The sequence below is a fragment of the Pyrus communis genome, chromosome 15 (genome assembly GCF_041283825.1).
Source record: "Pyrus communis isolate YQ-2024b chromosome 15, ASM4128382v1, whole genome shotgun sequence".
Lineage (NCBI taxonomy): Eukaryota > Viridiplantae > Streptophyta > Magnoliopsida > Rosales > Rosaceae > Pyrus > Pyrus communis.
Genome location: NC_142579.1, coordinates 1,119,859 through 1,136,738, shown reverse-complemented (window position 1 = coordinate 1,136,738; position 16,880 = coordinate 1,119,859). Strand labels below are relative to the sequence as shown.

General features: G+C 34.0%; 2 protein-coding genes across 2 annotated transcripts; one reads left to right on the top strand and one right to left on the bottom strand.

The window, feature by feature from the left end:
* Positions 1-1,510: 1,510 nt before the first annotated feature.
* On the top strand, positions 1,511-4,319 carry LOC137715289 (uncharacterized). The gene is made up of 2 exons (XM_068454564.2): positions 1,511-1,778; positions 3,804-4,319. The coding sequence occupies exons 1-2, from the start codon at positions 1,690-1,692 to the stop codon at positions 3,907-3,909; spliced, it is 195 nt and encodes a 64-aa protein (XP_068310665.2). The 5' UTR covers positions 1,511-1,689; the 3' UTR covers positions 3,910-4,319.
* A 1,026-nt stretch (positions 4,320-5,345) lies between these two features.
* Positions 5,346-11,719, bottom strand: LOC137712833 (putative magnesium transporter NIPA4). The gene is made up of 9 exons (XM_068452007.2): positions 11,032-11,719; positions 9,336-9,392; positions 8,476-8,566; positions 8,243-8,403; positions 7,974-8,101; positions 7,735-7,872; positions 6,514-6,606; positions 5,932-6,037; positions 5,346-5,754 (listed from the first exon to the last, which is right to left on the bottom strand). Exons 1-9 carry the CDS (start codon positions 11,204-11,206, stop codon positions 5,648-5,650), a joined length of 1,056 nt encoding a protein of 351 aa, XP_068308108.2. The 5' UTR covers positions 11,207-11,719; the 3' UTR covers positions 5,346-5,647.
* Between the last annotated feature and the right edge of the window lie 5,161 nt (positions 11,720-16,880).

The window sequence follows — 16,880 nt, the reverse complement described above, 5'->3', positions numbered from 1 at the left end:
TTCTAATATTTTATAATTTATGTTATTTTAATTTATAATGTACGTATCTCAATACTATTATATATTTTTAAGCATGCTCGTTATGTACTATTTGCTTGATAATTTGAATCAAATCCACAGCATCTCAAAAAAATTCCAATCCATCTCAATAGGTTTGGGTCAAAAGTTGGAGTTGCAAAGCACAGCAGACTACGATTAGAATATACTTTTCAGGTTTTATCAACTAAAAAAGAAAGCACTTTTCAATTTTATATAATAAAAAAAAAACCTAAACCGAATAAAAAAAATTGAACCAAAATCAAATTTAACCGAAGAAAATTGAAATAAATAGTAATTTTGGTTTGATTGTTGTTTTGACAAAAAAACTGAACCGATTAAAATAGACCCACCTTTTATGATAGATTTAGTTATGGAAATAGAATTATCATAACAACAAGGTTAAGCTAATATACAAGGTCAAGGAGCTAAATTGTCATGAAGCTCTTGACTTCTTTATCAGTTGGAATGACTTTTCACGCGAACTAGAGATTTAAACGATGATCGTGTATAATTAGCAAAATCGGTAGTACCCTTTGTTCAAGGCCTTACACTAGCTTTGGTTATTTAGGCTAACATCTTTGTGGCTTTTAAGTAAAAAGGATTCGAAAATGATTCAATTTTTTCAATGACCCTTTACCCTTTACAAATTTTCACTTTACTTCTACGCGTTGTTATATCTTACCTTATCTCATATACTCATTTCATTCGTGAAATCGATCGAAGGAGGATACTTTAGTTTTAGATTTGCTGATGCAGCAAAGACTCTTTGGTTTTTTAGCTCTTTTTCATATTTGGAACTTTAAAATAGCAAAAATCACATTGGCAAGAAAAACACACCAAAGCCAACAGCTGCTAAAATTACTGTAAACTCCCTCTATCACAACTCCAATTGGCTCAACTTCTCAAAATTATTAAACGCTAAAAAGACCAAAGAGTTCTTGTCACATTAACGAAACAAATATATCTCTCAACCCAGCTGATATAATGAAGTAATTTGGGATATAAATAATATAAAAAGTAAAGTGAGACGTAATATAGGAGGTAAAGTTAGAAATTCTGTGGAAGTAGAGTCATAAAAAAGAATCCGTATCCTCGTTTGATTCTCTTTGTAAGGATTTCGGGAATCTGTGAATCGTGTCCACTCATCATACATCAAACGGTCATAAATCATTTTAAATATTTTTATTTAAAATTCAACACAAACAGTATCTAACCTCATAATATATGATAAACAGACATGATTTACAGATCTCTAGAATCCTTACCAAAAGGATTCGAAGAGGATTGTGAAAAGAAAAAAAAAAAAAAAACTAATAATAGGTGATTGAAAACTTTGAGTTTTAACGATAAGGACAAAATAAAGTATAAAATGAATAGTATCATATTATTTTTTAATGTAAAAATATAATTTTTCGTTAAAATTAACTGTAACAGAGTTTTTTTTGGTTAAAATCCCAAAAAAATCCCCAAAATCGAATCGATTCGAGTCCGACCGAGTGTTCCCAAAGAAAACGAATAAGCCGGTCCATGACAGAAGCGGCACACCTGGGAAGGTCGGTCGGTCGGTCGCTGAGACTTCTATAAATATTAGAAACCGGAGGAGCTGCCATTTCCGACGATCGAATGCTTTAAAGAGAGAGAAAGAGAGAGATGGCGCGGCAAGAAAGCAAAGAGCCGTGCAAGAAAGAAGCCTGCAACATTCAAGCATGCCTCTCCAAGAACAACTTCCTTCCTCAAAAGTACGTCCGTCCGTCCATCCTCCCTTTCCTCCTCACCTCTTTATTATTATGTATCACTTGTTTGGTTTCCGAGAAAATATTGTTTGGTTGCCGAGAAAATAGAGGGACATTTCTACCGTCTCCATTCTCTTTCCCAAGAGTGAAGCTTTAAAATTCATGGGTCGAATCGAATATCTTTCCATTCAAGAACAATTTTTGTTTATTTCTCCATCGTATTGTAATTTATATAAAATCCACTGTGATTTGATTTCTGGCTGGTGATTGGCTGCTTGCTTTACTCTTCCCTGAGCTTTTCAAAAAATATATAATCCGGCGCTTTTCAAAAAATATATAAGACGGTAAGGGTGTGTTTGTTTGGGGTGATTGGGGTGATTGGGTTGTATGGGGTAATTGCTAGATTCAAGGCATATCCAAGTTGAAGGTAGAGGATGGGTTACTCATGAAGGAAAGTTGTCCGTTCGAATGCCCACAAAAAGGTAGGATTAGAAGGGATAACTTTAGGTAGGATTAGAAGGGATAACTTTCCTTCCTGATTAACTTGGACAAATTTGGAAGTTATGATCCATTTTTTCCTTCAGTATGCCTTGATCTAGTGAGTTGTGCTACCCAAGCTAATCCTCCCTAAAAATGCACCCTAATGGTTTCCACAAGCGGTTTTCTTGACAATACGTTCTTTTAGCACCATGAAGGTAAATCTGTGATCTCCGGCGAGGGGGAATTGTAAGTGACTAGGAGTTCTATCTTAACTTCACATTTTGTTTGTTTCCTTAGCTTATGGATATGAGATTGTTTGCATTAGGTTCTTGAAACAAGGAAATATGACCGAAAACAGAAGTTTCCATCTTTTTGTGTCACAAAACTAATTAAAGGAAATTGATTTGTCTCTATATTAGGTCGTCTTAGAAACAGTGGCTAAAGAGGTATAATATTTGTCTCTGTATTTTTCTCCACATAAAATCATTCTTTATATTTAAAATCAAACTATAAGTCGCGAATTAATCTTTTGAGGTTCAACTGTGGATGACAGTCAAGGAGTTGCGTCCGTCTCTTAGCTTCACATTTTGGTGTTCCATTAGCTTACACATATGAGATTCGTTAAACAAGGAAACATGACCGAAAACAGAAATTGCCGTCTTTTTTTTTTCTTTTTAAACACAGGTAATGAAAAAAGATCTTAACACTTTCAGCTATCTTAGGTGGTTTTAGAAACAGTTGCATTGGAGGTATATTATTCGTCTCTGTCTTTATTTCTCTCCTTACAAAACCATTCTTTGTATTAAAATCGATTACCATGATTCCATTTTGTGTCTCTACTTGGCACAAATTACATCCACTTCTTTTGATTAGTTTCAAAGACTTGCCAGTTATATCTACTTCTTTTGAAGTGAAACTGTGAATGATGATCAAGGAGGTTGAATGTTATTTTCAGTTTGTGGATTTTTCAATGAATTGCTTCTGGTGCTTATTTACCAGTTCCCGATCAAGCCTTCACTTGTACTTTTGTTATCAGAGGCTTGGCATGTTACTATAAATTTGAATGATGATGTGCATAGCTAGGTGATGAACCTGACCGGTATATTGAATCCACTTTTGAATTGCTGTCATGGGAACTGGGTGTGGTCCGATGCATAATCTGAGGTCACATTCACTAGTTATGACCTTACTCAGAGCATTCTCTTCCAGCTGTCCTTTTTTGTTCTTCATACATATTTCCTCCTATATGCCTTATCCATAAAAGCGAACACCTCTGGTTGTTTATAGCCAAAAGTTCTGTAATTGATGCAACACCTGTCACTATTTCAGTGTCGAACCGACACAGAAGAGTACATGGTTTTAAGGCCTCCCGGTTATCAAGCTGAACTTTCCACATTTGGAGTATGTAAGCTGTCCTCGTAGCAGTTGCATTCTGGAACATGGGATGTGCTAGTGTAACGTCGAATGTTATGCATTTATGATGCTTCTAATGCACTATGTTCTTTTATATATGTTAATGATTACCTTGTAACTAGTGCTTGTACTTGGCAGGTGCTGGAAAGTCATTGAACAGCTGCAGGCGTGCTGCGAGAAATGCACTTACAACTCAACACACTGTGCTTCAGTCTCTGGTCTTTTGAAGCAAAAGCCCAAGTAACAACCACCGTCAAATTCACACCCAAATTGATCAAGTGTAGCTCTCCCTGCATCATCTTCATCTTCCAGGAAGATACCGCTGAGGCCAAATGCTTGATGTGGGTATGACTGACAACAAGATGCTAAAGCTTACGGTACATTAACTGCAATAAAAGGTGGGAGAGGGAAAGCAAAATGATTTACACAACAATGTTACCTGATAAACAATGCTAGAAATGTTCTATGTTGATGTCTTGATTCAGAAATAGTAATGTGCATGTAGTTTTATACGCATGCATATGATGTGGATTGACAAGTCTTGATACAGGACTACCAATGTGCATACACACTATACATGGTATACTTTTACATCATGAATTATACTCGGAATTCTGCGGTTTCAAGCGACCACAGGTTACCGATTGACATGAACACTTGTGGTTTTGGTTTGCCACATCACGAAAAGAATGCAAAAACGACGTTTTCACTTCTCCTAATGATTTGTCATGGACCAACTTTTTTACTTGTGTCAAAATGTGGATTTGTTTGTATGTGATTTAGTACTCCTTTGGGTTGCTCATTTAAATCTGCATCTGCTTTTTCTAAAGGTTTTGAGTTGCTAGGGCGTTTGGTAGATGTGCTTTTTTGAAAAAAACTGGTGCGTGAGAAGGCAATTCTAGGGTTTAGGCGTACAAAGTAAACCCTAATAAGTTCACATCCAACCCCAAAACCTTAATGCACGAAAAGCAGGTCGCAAGTTGGAGTTGTCTACGACATGCAACTCGGTATTTTCATTTCCCGTGTTCCACTTTTTCTCAGAAAGTTTTCGTTTAGCAATACCATTACAGAGGACAAGGATCCTCTCCAGATCCTCTTTCTCTCTTTGTGGGGATTTGAAAATCAATCAATCGTGTCCATTTATCGTAAATCGTACGGTTAGAAATCATTTTAAATTTTAAATTTTAAATTTTAAATTGAATATAAATAATACCTAACGAAAACTGACTGCACGATATACGATGAACAGACATAATTGATTGATCCTCCGGATCCCCACAAAGAGAATCCGGAGAGGATCCTATGCCCATTACAAATTCATTTCGGAAGCATTACATTTCTGCCTGGTTTCAGGCCGTGCTTGCAACGGGTGTTTCAGAAGCTTTAAAATGAACCCCCTCAAAGAAAAAGCCATGGTTGACCCCTTGAGATGGTGCAACGTATCTCAGGAGGTCAACCATGGCTTTTTGTCCGTCTTTTTCTTTGGTCAGTGATCAAGTTCTAAAACAAGAGCTGTCCGAGCAAGATCACGCGATTTCAACCAACCAAAACAAAAGGGTTCACGCAGTGACCTCTGAACCCAAAAAAGGCACTACACAACCGCGAACACGGTTATCATCCAGGATATCCAACATCTAATGGGACGCAGTAACAAGTAGCACAAAGACAATAAACACAAAGTTCAAGAAGAAAAGGGGGTTGTGCCTTTCTTTAGAAATTCATTGAATGACAAATGTTAGCCAGGATATACTGCAAAACCAATTTGCGCAAAAATTACAATCGGCGAATGTCTTTCTCAAGTGGGCTGTAACTGTAAAGCCAATCTGAGAAACAAAAAAGGAGGAAACTCTTACCAATCTCTGAAACCATCCAAAAATATATGATTCGATAGGTGGCCCAGATACGATGCTCCATTAAATACAGTTTCACTTAGCAAGGTCCCGGAAAATAAGCAACCAAGCTTGTGGGACGGCAGATGTGAGCTATAAAGAGTTATCTTGCCATCTGAGAGGGATGCCTTCAGAACCATCGATTCCATCTTCATCTGCATGCTTAGATAGTCGCACGGAGGACATTGATGTTGGCAAACCTGTACAATTTGATAAAATAACCCATCCAAGGTTCAGAATCATAAAAAGAATTTAATTGTTTTCATGCAGTCCAAAAACCAGGCAGACAAATACCAGACACCCAACCACAGGTCCGTTGTTAACAATCTAAGATTGACGATAATCTGTCACTGATAAAAATATTTAAGGAAGCATACCATCAACCATATCCTTTGTTCTGTGAAGAAGAAAAGTTCCTCCAAGGATGGTCACAAACCCACACATTTCTGTCACAACCTGAGTTGGACTCTGTCTGTCCCAATCCTGAAAGCACAATAAGACACCATGATAAGTTGCAAATGGAAATTTACCGGTGTGAAATATTGCACCTCAGGTGAAAGAAAAAGAGAACCGGATTATTAGAGACAAAAACACAGAAACCACTTGGGCTCATTTGATAAGGTTTTTGTTTTCATTTAAGAGATTGGGGGAGAGAATTGGAAACTGAAGAAGCCGAAATACGTGAGAAAGTAAACAATTAGAATACATAAATTTTAAAAATTGAGAACTAAGACAATTATTAAATGGACCATTATTTATCTGTGTAATCTGACTTTAGCACGCACACAGATTAAAAAAAGACTTAGGTGCTAGCTTATAATTTAAATTATAGAGAGGACAGCAGCAATGGACACCTCTATGTAACTGAAGTGTTTCATAGACAGACAGATTCTAAATCAAAATAATCAGAAAACTATGACGACGCAACATACCAATACAAACTGTGAAGAAGAACATACCTTAAACATGATAATGCTAGCCAGAATAGTTAGTGATGTGAACATAACATAGTATATAGGAGATACCACAGCTGTGTTGAAAGTATCAAGTGCCTGCGATGGAAGGAAAACACTTATCAAAATAACAATTAGAACAATTAGAAAACAATAACAATCAAGCAATCATGTAAAAAAGATTCCAGCCTTTTAAAAAGAAAAACTAAGGAAACAGACGGTGACTACAATTTCAGAAGAAGGAAATATATAACAGGTGAAAACCTAAGAACTCTTTATTAAATGAGTTAACTAGCTTCTATAATGGGTAAAAGGAATGATCATCCGCTTTACCAAAGATTTACGGGCATCTTAAATGGAGACGTCAAATGATCAACACCAAAATTTTACTGGCCTACGTGCAATTTAGAGTCCAACATCCAGTTTCTCCTCCAACCAATGTTCGAATTATTATTCTCTTGGTATACCTACATTCTTGTATAATTTTTTTGGGCTGGGTTACCTACCATCTATGATAGTTATCTAGTTTGCTGGTCATTTTACCAATTCTGTGAATTCATTTTGTAATGTTGGATTGAAACATCAGGTTCCTATCCAAAAGAAACGGAACAGATATCAAGGAGTAATACTTGTTGAGTATGAAATTACAAAATCACTTGCTTACAAAGAAAACAATACCCACAACCACACAATGTGAACTATTGCAGTTTTGTCACAATAAAGTATATCCGCATATCGTAGGTGAAAATCTGGGACATACTGCATCTCTATGCTGGCTTTGAACATAAATGAATGCACATGCGGAAGAACCAAGAAAGGGACAAAATTCATGATTGGACTTTTTCTTAATCTCAGGCCTTCCTCAATACAATCATTAGTTCCTTTTAAGATTGTTGGCATTATCACTAAGTTTTTTTCTCTTCCAATTTTCTGTCCTAAAATTTTTATTAGGTGAGAGGAAAAAGAGTCAACTAAAAGCATTTTTGTAAGACTAAGACTTGAGTTTGGCCAAAGAAGTGATAGTAATTATAACTAATTTATTTGGGTAAGCACAAAAGTAATGATAACTAAAGTGTAGACCTGAGTTTAGGAATAAACTACTTGGTTTTTGCTCGACAATATCAACTTCAAAGCAAGTCCAAGTGTTTATTTGGAAGATCAAAATAATAACAAACGAAAAAATAAAATAAAGAATGACGCAAGGACAGAAAAACGACTAGTACTTACCTTATTCAAATAATTCATTTGGGTAAGCACACAAGAAATGACAACTAGAGTGAAGACCCAAGTCTGGGGATAAACTAGTTGATTCATGCCCGATAATGTCAACTTCAAAGCAATTCCAAGTGCTTTAACACTCATGACCTGTCAAAGGACACCTTCAGAAACACACTTGAAAAGAAGACAACATCACATAGATAGGGCAAGCAGATTTCAAATTAATGAAAGTATAAAGCAATACATACCGATAACGAGCCAACAAGGGAACAAACTCCAATGTAGACCATTATGTGTGTCTGGCCATATTGCGGGATAAAGTGGAATATAAGTATAAACACAGCAGTTATGACCAAAGCTGCATACAAGAGAAAACCTACAACAAACCAGTATGATTATCGAAAATTATCCTTTTTCCTCGTAATGTAGCCAAAGGAGTGTAAACCATAGAATAAAACATGAGATTAGAATAAAATACAATAAAAGAACAATTAAATGGAGAAAATGAACCAATTACCTGGTTCCATGGCAAGATCCCAAACTTCTGTAACAGATTCAATCATACGTTCTTGAGGAGCATGTAAAACAATTGTTGTAGAACCCACAACACACAGAGCACAACCAAGAACCCCAAAAATATGTAGCCTCTCACGTAAAATAATATGCGCAAGTACAGCACTGCAAGACAATATTACAATCAGCACTAAACAATAAGAAGCAACCATATGGATGTGTGAATTTGTATCATGCCTGATAATTATGCTGAGAGCACCAAGAGGAGTTACTAGTATAGCTGGCGCAAAGGCATAAGCCGCAAAATTAGCAATTTCCCCAACAATCACTGTCAAAATGGCAATTCTGTCAGAATCTTCCTTTTCAAAAATAAGGTCATGACTATAAGACACATAAATAACTATTTGGTTCCTTAGACTATAAAATGCTTGTTTCTATGATCAGCTATAAATTAGCATGTAGATACCAGAGAACGATCGTCATTCCTATTTACTTTTTCTGAGAAAGAAACAACTTTATTGCAACAAGACAATGGAAAACCATGCTAAGTCACCCTGAAGCTTTGAAGGGATTCTTATCACATGAGGTTAATGAGTAGACCGCAGACATTAGTCTACAATTTGCATCCATCTTTAGTCTGTTGTTTCTGATGAGTAAGCAATGATCTTACTTTCAAGGCTCTCTGAAATGCTTGAATTTCGCTCACCAAGGTTAGCCAAAAATAGAAGTATCCTCAGAGTTATACATCGTGAAGTAATTTTCAATGACACGTATGCCAACTTATTCATGTCTAACGGTGCAAAAGGCTTTCCCTTAATTTCGATCTTGTAAAGTAAATTTTCCCTAACACCCATTCTTTCCCTGAAGTTTGAAGCTTGTCTACAAGTGTACCAGTTTTACTGTATCAAACATTTGTCCACTAGGATCCATATGTTTGTATGTTCAGTGTACACACAGGTCAGAAAATGTCATTTGTTTTCCTATACTATTCAAAATAACCACTTTCAGTAACATAAATAGAAAGAATAGTCTGCCAGAGAAACAAATAATTGATTTTCATTGATCACATAACTGAAAAAGAGAAATATATAACTCACTCGTTATCATGCCTACCCACCAAAGTGGCTCATATAGGTAAGAATATCCTCCGACTCCTGTCAAACATATAAAATGATTCAATAGCAATTATCCACTGAACGGAATACAGAAACATATAAAGCACAAAAGAATAGAAAAGAAGCATAGGCATGAAAGAAAAGCTGAAATTATCTAGCGTATTCCAAAACCAAGTGCTGTCTACATGTTGTTCAGATACTGGTTTTTTTATGACAAAGTAAGGTGATTTATTAAAATACCACATAAGTTAACAAGAAAAATATTAGATGATCAGTAACATGCCATAAATAGAAGAAAAACCCATAAACTAATGATCACTGGACTTGAATTAAAAGAGTCAAATATCCAGACAATGTTCTATCATTACATTCTTCTACACAAGATCAAACAGCTACCAATCACTTAGAGACCATACTGCAATACTTGATTTGGTCAATGGTTTCAGGATGAAAGATATCTAAAATTTTCAATTCAAATCAACTGAATCATAGATGTGTAACACAAAAAATGTAAAACCAGAATGATTTAATTTCAAATGATACTTAATCTGGCAAAACAAAATCAATGCATAAAATGTAAATTTCAAATAAGAAACCAAACCCACAAATAAATAGCTGCCTTGATATAATGCATCTATGTCAGGGTTTTCAACCTTGGAAAGAAAGCCATCTTTTCTTGAGAAACATGAATTTATTACAACTGGTAATAAGAACTATCAATTATTATGAAAGACAAGATGCAACACTGATAGATGGAACTATAAGAAACCTTGCAAAGGAAGTCTAGAGGACCAATAATGACACAGAAATGAGAAACTCTTTGGACGGACATCAATGCCATATGGAAAATAAAGAAATCTAAAATAGTCACTGATTGAAATAAAAAACATAAGAAACTTCACAAACTTATCCCTTGAATGTAGAATCTTTCACTTCTGAGCTTCTTTCATCTCAGGTGCCTCAAACACACCATGCGTGTGGCAGCTAATATAAGTTAACATATGACAATCATACATTGGCAAAAAACATTTGCAGTGACATGCGGTTAATGTCAACTGATACTTAGGACTAGGTTTAAATTAAGTTTTTATTTATTTTTTTTTTCACACGGAGTAATATTCTGTAAGTCAGAACTGCACTAATAAGTCAAACAAAAGCAATTTACAACTGAAGAAAAATCTCTAAAATCAACAACTTTATGAACCAATCTTCATACATCCCATTTCCATTTCCGCGTTACATGAAAGAGATAGAAAGTTAAAACAACAAAGTCTAGAATCAGATCCAATTATTCAATATTATCAAATCCTGCATACGGTTAGAAATGAATGCACACTTACAGACACATGAATCGCATCATATCTTGACAAAGTGAGATTTAAGTTTACAGAGCTGCCCAATTAATATTGAGTGAAATTGGGGTTTTAAAAACAAAACAGAACATATCAGCAAGAACTTAGAGTCAATAACTTCAATCAACTAAATAGAACAGCTTTGCCCACCAATCTGGACTGATTCACATTCTAGCCCACATTCCATTTTCGCTAAATTCGCAGTAAATTTTGAAAATTGCAACAATTTGAAAATATACTCAAAAACCCAATTGCTCCATTGACAAGAATCTCACATCAGAATGATCAAAAGTGAAGAACCCAGATAAGCATTTAGAATTATGAACCTGCTCTGATGCCAGAAGCTCCAGCCTTTTTCAATCCCTTCTTCTTCACAATGAAACTAGCACCGATAAACAAACTTGAAGACAAAGCAAGAATCAAACCCTTGATGTTGTCAGAGGACATCCCCTTGTACGAGTCTCTCCAGCTCATCGGGGGGCTCTGACCCTCGGTCGCCATGGCCAAGAAAACCCCCAAAATTCAAAAACCCTAGCAACCTCCTTCTTCTTCTCCGCTCACACGCTTCGACTGTATCATTACTGTCGCAAAAGTGCAAAATAGCCCCCAAAAGAGAGGCCGATTTTTGACTCGGCCGGGACTCGGAGTGAGTTGGGAAAGCAGCCACGCTCGCTCGCTGGATCGTCGTTCACAGAATACAGAGATGTAGATGGAGAAGTGATTGAAGATAATGTCGGCGCAGGGAGTTGGCGGTGGGTACTCAACCAATATACAGCTGGAGTAGATCGGAAGGCAGAGGAGAGAACAAGAAGGGAGAGGGAGAGAGAGGTGGTGTGTCGTGTGCGTTAATGGGAATCGAAGTTTTGGATTTTAATTAGTATTTTTAAAGCTGGTTTACCCATCGTAAAGACTTTCACTCGGACCAAGGTTGATTACTGTTGTACTCCATCTTCTTTCTTTTCTTCTTTGTTGTGTAAATTTTCAAACAAAAAAACAAAAGAAATTAGAATCCCCGTCTCTTTTTCAACAATTTTTTTACTAAATATTTGTTTTTCTTTCTTTTTCCGAATTTGATTAAGACGCTTTGATAGCCACGTTAAAGCATCTCTAATAAAAATATCAAAAAATAAACGTCAAAAGTTAATTTGATTACTAATGTAGCGATGTCAAATTTACAAAAAAAATAACTAAAATTATTTTTCATGATTTATAATTAGTGCATCAATGAAATACACACTACAAAATAATTAAAGAATTAATTGACATCATCTTTTTCAATGTCAAATTTGACACCAAAAAACTCATATGTCAATCCACGTAGGATGTCATGGATAGATTGACACATCGATTGGAGTTTAATTATACCTTCAAATTTTTTATTGCATGACATTCTACGTAAGATTTGATATATCCTTTAGAGCTGATCTTAGCATTTTCAAATGTTATTTACTTACGTGTCATTTATGCTTTTTTAAACCAAAATGTCATATATTTATTTTTAAATTTGTCTCTTTAGTTGTTGGAGGAATTTGATCTGGCACTTGTGTCGTGTTTTCCGTATTCATGTCGTTTTCGTGTCATACTCGATATCTTAACGGGTCATGTCGTGTAACACGCGTTAAAATAAACAGGTAAAATGACCCGACCCGAAATCGACCCGATAATATTAACAAGTAATTTGACCCGACCCGTTATCCATTAAGGAAAATATATTTAAACCAATAAATAATCAAATGAAAAACATAATACTAAATAAGTATATACATACCATATTATCACATCCAAAACATAAAAATGCATTTTTCTTTTAAGTATATATTTACATACCCAAAATAAGAGCATAATAAATAAATATAAAACATTAGAACATTACAAAATATCAAATGTTCAAAAGATTTGCAAAACTAAGGACATTGGAACATTAGAACATTGGAACCTTGCACATTTTCTTTAATAGTTTTTTAATTAATGTAGAAGTGTAAAAAATATAGAAAAAATATATAAAAGCTCGTAATGACAAGCTTTACAACTTTTGTGAAGAGCTTAACTTCAAAATTCACCACTATAATCGTATAAATCATAAATCAAAATTTTACCATTGATTGTTGTTTGCATTGACGCTTCATTTTTCTCATCAAATTTTGTTTTTTCGGATTTTCTTTTCTGAAAACATGATCTATTAGAGGATGCAGGAAGATGAATGGTTTGGATCGTTGATATTATGTTCAAAGGTTTACGGTTAGTGAAAATATTGCTTGATTTTTATAAAATTTCTACAAACTATATGACATCGACTCATATTTCAGTTAACTGTAAATATTGCAACGTGATATCAAAGATCTGAACTGTTCATCTTCTTACATCCGCCATATGATCATGTTTTCAAAAAAGAAAATTTAAAAAAATAAATTCAGTAAGAAGAATAAAGCGTAAATGGCAATCGACGGTTAAATATAAATTTAAGGTTTACGGATTATAGCGTTGGATTTCGAAGCTGACTCCTTCATGAAAGTTGTAAAGCTTGTCACTATGAGTGATTGTATTTTTTTTTTTTACGTTTTTTAACCTTCTTCAATAATTATTATTAATTTTATTAATTTTGCCCTCAAATAAAAAACATTATTCATGAGGGTTTGGAGTGTAACCATTATCTACTTGTGGAGGAATAATGATGAATCACAGGTGTTTATATATTCTTTTACATTTTTCATACTTGCATGTATGTCTTCTTAGTTCTTGCCCATACAAATACTATACTAGTTTATTTTAATTTTGGACAACAACATGTTAAGTAAAATTTATCCTAGTAATGATAATAAGGAACTCTCATAATAAAAAAATAATAATAATTAAAACTTTTTTTTTTAACTTATATAGAATAATAATACAAAACTATATATTTAATATAGAATATACTGTATATATTAATATGCCTATTGTATTTTATAATAAACCTTTTAGTAATTAAACTTTAAAATTATTAAAATAATTTTTTTCTTAACGGGTCGAAACGGGTTACCCACGTGTTACCTGCGTGTATACCCGTTAACAACCTGTTATTAACGGGTTCTTAATGGGTCACCCGATAATAACCCGTTAGTTATCGTGTTGACCCGAAACCCGTTATTTTCGTATTTTGTCATCGTGTCGTGTCAGAAACTGTCGGGTCTAGGAATTTATTCCTATTTTAATGAGATATCAGTTACTACTTGTTAATTATCCTTTTTTGTAATATAAATTTTTTGTTTTTTATTCAAAAGTTAAATATTTTTTTTTTTCCAAAATGAGTCTTCAGGATGTTCTTCACTTTTTGGTCTTTGATTTTTTTTTTTTTTTGTTACTTTGGGTAGAATTAGTTTTTGACACAATAATATTAGTTTGTAGTACATTTAGGTTTTAAACATATCACAATATTTAGTACGTCCATGGTACATTTAGGTTTTAAACATACCACAATTGGAGTTTTGATTTATAACATTTATAAGATCATCTTGAAACCCTTCGGTTAAAATCTAAAATTTTTAACCTAAAAAATTTAGGTTTTAACCCAAAAACGATTTTTCTCCTCTAATCATTTTGGGTTAAATTTTTAGTCCAAGATTGTTAAAGAATGAATTTAGGATAATTTGTTCTTAAAGTAACTTAAAAAAAAAAAAAAAATTTATGTAGACTATCCTAATTTAGTTTTATGAGCATTTTGGCTTAAAAATATTTAGATTCCGATAAATATTGAAATCACTAAACTGACACCATGAAACTCATGGAACACATGAAAGAATATAAAACACATAAAATAATTTTTTTCTAATTACTTTAGTCGTTGGATTTAAATTTGGACCGTTAGATTTTTTTTATTTTTTTTACCGTTAAATTTGATCATATTGGAACATCTCCAAAGGAGATGTCAAAATGTCCACATAAGCTATAACAATAAAAAAAAAAGATCACACTAATGTTCTCCAATCGAAATGTGGCGATGACATGGATTAACAGTAAGAGGGTTGTTGTCAAATTTGACAGCAACTTCAAAATTAATTATTAATAGTTGTTTATTAATTTTTTATTGGTTTAATCATCATTGTAATTAATGTTGTTGTTGACGAATCCGGATCCTCTTTGTGAGGATCCTAGAGATCTGTGAATCGTATCCGTTCATCGTACATCGTGCGGTTAGAAATCATTTTAAATATTTTTATTTAAATTTAAATACAAACAATACTTGACAAAAATTAATTGCATAATATACGATGAACAGACATGATTTATGGATCCTTAAGACCCTCACCAAAAAGATTCGAAGAGGACCCTGTTGGGTTATTGACCGGTTCCCGTTTGTTCAATCAAGCCCAGTGAACGGTCTCTTTTTGTCCAAGAAAAAGGTAAACGGTCCGGATTTAATGATATTAAATGCTTTTTATTAAATTTGTATTAGTTTAATCATTTATTTTATAATATAATAACCACAAATGTAATGCCCCAATAAATAATTGTTGAAACTCATCGATAGTGTATGCCATTAATTTTACCAAACACCCAGAAAAAATTAAAACAACTTTCTCTAAGTTTTTCCTATACTAGGAGACGATTTCAAACGTTTCACCACTTGGACATGTTTAAACACCAATTGGTGGATAACAATGAAGTTGGGGAAGACTACGAGATATATGATGAAGGTGCAGGCGATGACATGTTTAATCAAGCCAATTTTATCAATTACTAATTCCGTGAAAGTTGGATGATGACACTCATATCGTTCCTGCATGTGCTGGTGTAGGTGCGAGGAATAAATTAGAACTTATCCGACAAGTTCTAATTTATCATATCGTGAGACAAACTAATCGCTTATCTACTTCATTGTTAGTGGAAACAATGCCTAGCCATCACGATTCTTGATGGAAGAGAGAGTGGTGTCGAATTTGTCGATGCATGTTGAGGTGGACTGAGGGAGAATGAACCGGCCGCCAGAGATGGGCGCCTTGCTATCCATTTTGGTGAAGCTCATGCTTTTCTCGATCTCACAGAAACCCTATAAAATTAGCCTACTAAATACTGGAGGTGTGACTTAACAGCCAATAGGTAAATGGTGTGGGTGAGCATCATCACTTGGCATCTAAGAAAATGACCTAATAAAAAATTGTTAAAATCCATCGATAACATATCCCATTAAATTTACCAAACGTATCGAAAATAAATTAGAAGAATTGTCTCTCCAATAAATTAGTCCAACTGAAGATAGTAACACAATTACGAATGATCTGAAATAACACAAAAAAATTGTTAAAATCCATTGGCAACATATAATTACCCAATCCAAAAAGGGCTTGATATGCAGAACATAATAAAAAGGACTTATATATCTACAATACAAAGAATATCATTATTGAGACCTCAAATGACGTATATATCTAAATTATTATCTTGATCGTGAAAGAATGTTAATTATTACCATATAAGTGTCTCGCTTTCAAGTTACGTTCATCTTGTAAGCTACAATGAAAATTTAGCGACGTTTTATTTTTTTAGTTTTTAAAAATATAAATGAATATAAGTGTTTTCTTGAAGAAGAATCTTAAGCTTAATTGACCCTTCTTTTACGATTTGTATCAATTGTTTTTGTGAACTCGGATGACCATCATCACTTGTCATCTAAGAAATGACACAATAAAAAACTTGTAAAAATCCATCGATAACATATCCCATAAAATTTACCAAACGTACCGAAAAAAATCAAAAGAATTGTCTCTCCAATAACTCTATACAATTAGTCGAAAACTGTGGACTGGTTATGTCATTCGATCAACAGTAGCACCCCAGGATGGAACTTATCCTCTAGATTGTCTCTCACAAGGTTGTCCATTTGTTCTTGATGATGATCTCCTTTGCATCTACGATTTTCGAGCATTCTAACTCAAGCAAAGCATTCTTCACCCTATTGTGTTAATAAAGTTTCCATCAACTGAGAATTAAAATAGATAAAAAATGTACAAACTAAAACGACACATGTAAATGTAGGATATTGTAAAGTTGCAGAATACTGTAAAAAAATTAACTGAGCAATTAACTGAGCAAGGAAGAAGTAGAAAGGCAAGGGAGCTGTTGAGATGGTTCTCTTCTCTCTTTTTAAAGTTTTAATGATGCTTCTGATTTTATTTTGGGTTGAATTTCAAATTCTACA

Bases quoted from the DNA above. Each gene is read 5' to 3' on its own strand.
- LOC137715289 (XM_068454564.2), top strand. From the start codon at position 1,690: ATGGCGCGGCAAGAAAGCAAAGAGCCGTGCAAGAAAGAAGCCTGCAAC. The intron at 1,779-3,803 runs GTACGTCCGTCC...TGTACTTGGCAG, and splicing joins AACAACTTCCTTCCTCAAAA to GTGCTGGAAAGTCATTGAAC.
- LOC137712833 (XM_068452007.2), bottom strand. From the start codon at position 11,206: ATGGCGACCGAGGGTCAGAGCCCCCCGATGAGCTGGAGAGACTCGTAC. The intron at 7,873-7,973 runs GTATGTATTGCT...GTCCTTTGACAG, and splicing joins CCCTTGTTGGCTCGTTATCG to GTCATGAGTGTTAAAGCACT. The intron at 5,755-5,931 runs GTATGCTTCCTT...CAAATTGTACAG, and splicing joins AACAAAGGATATGGTTGATG to GTTTGCCAACATCAATGTCC.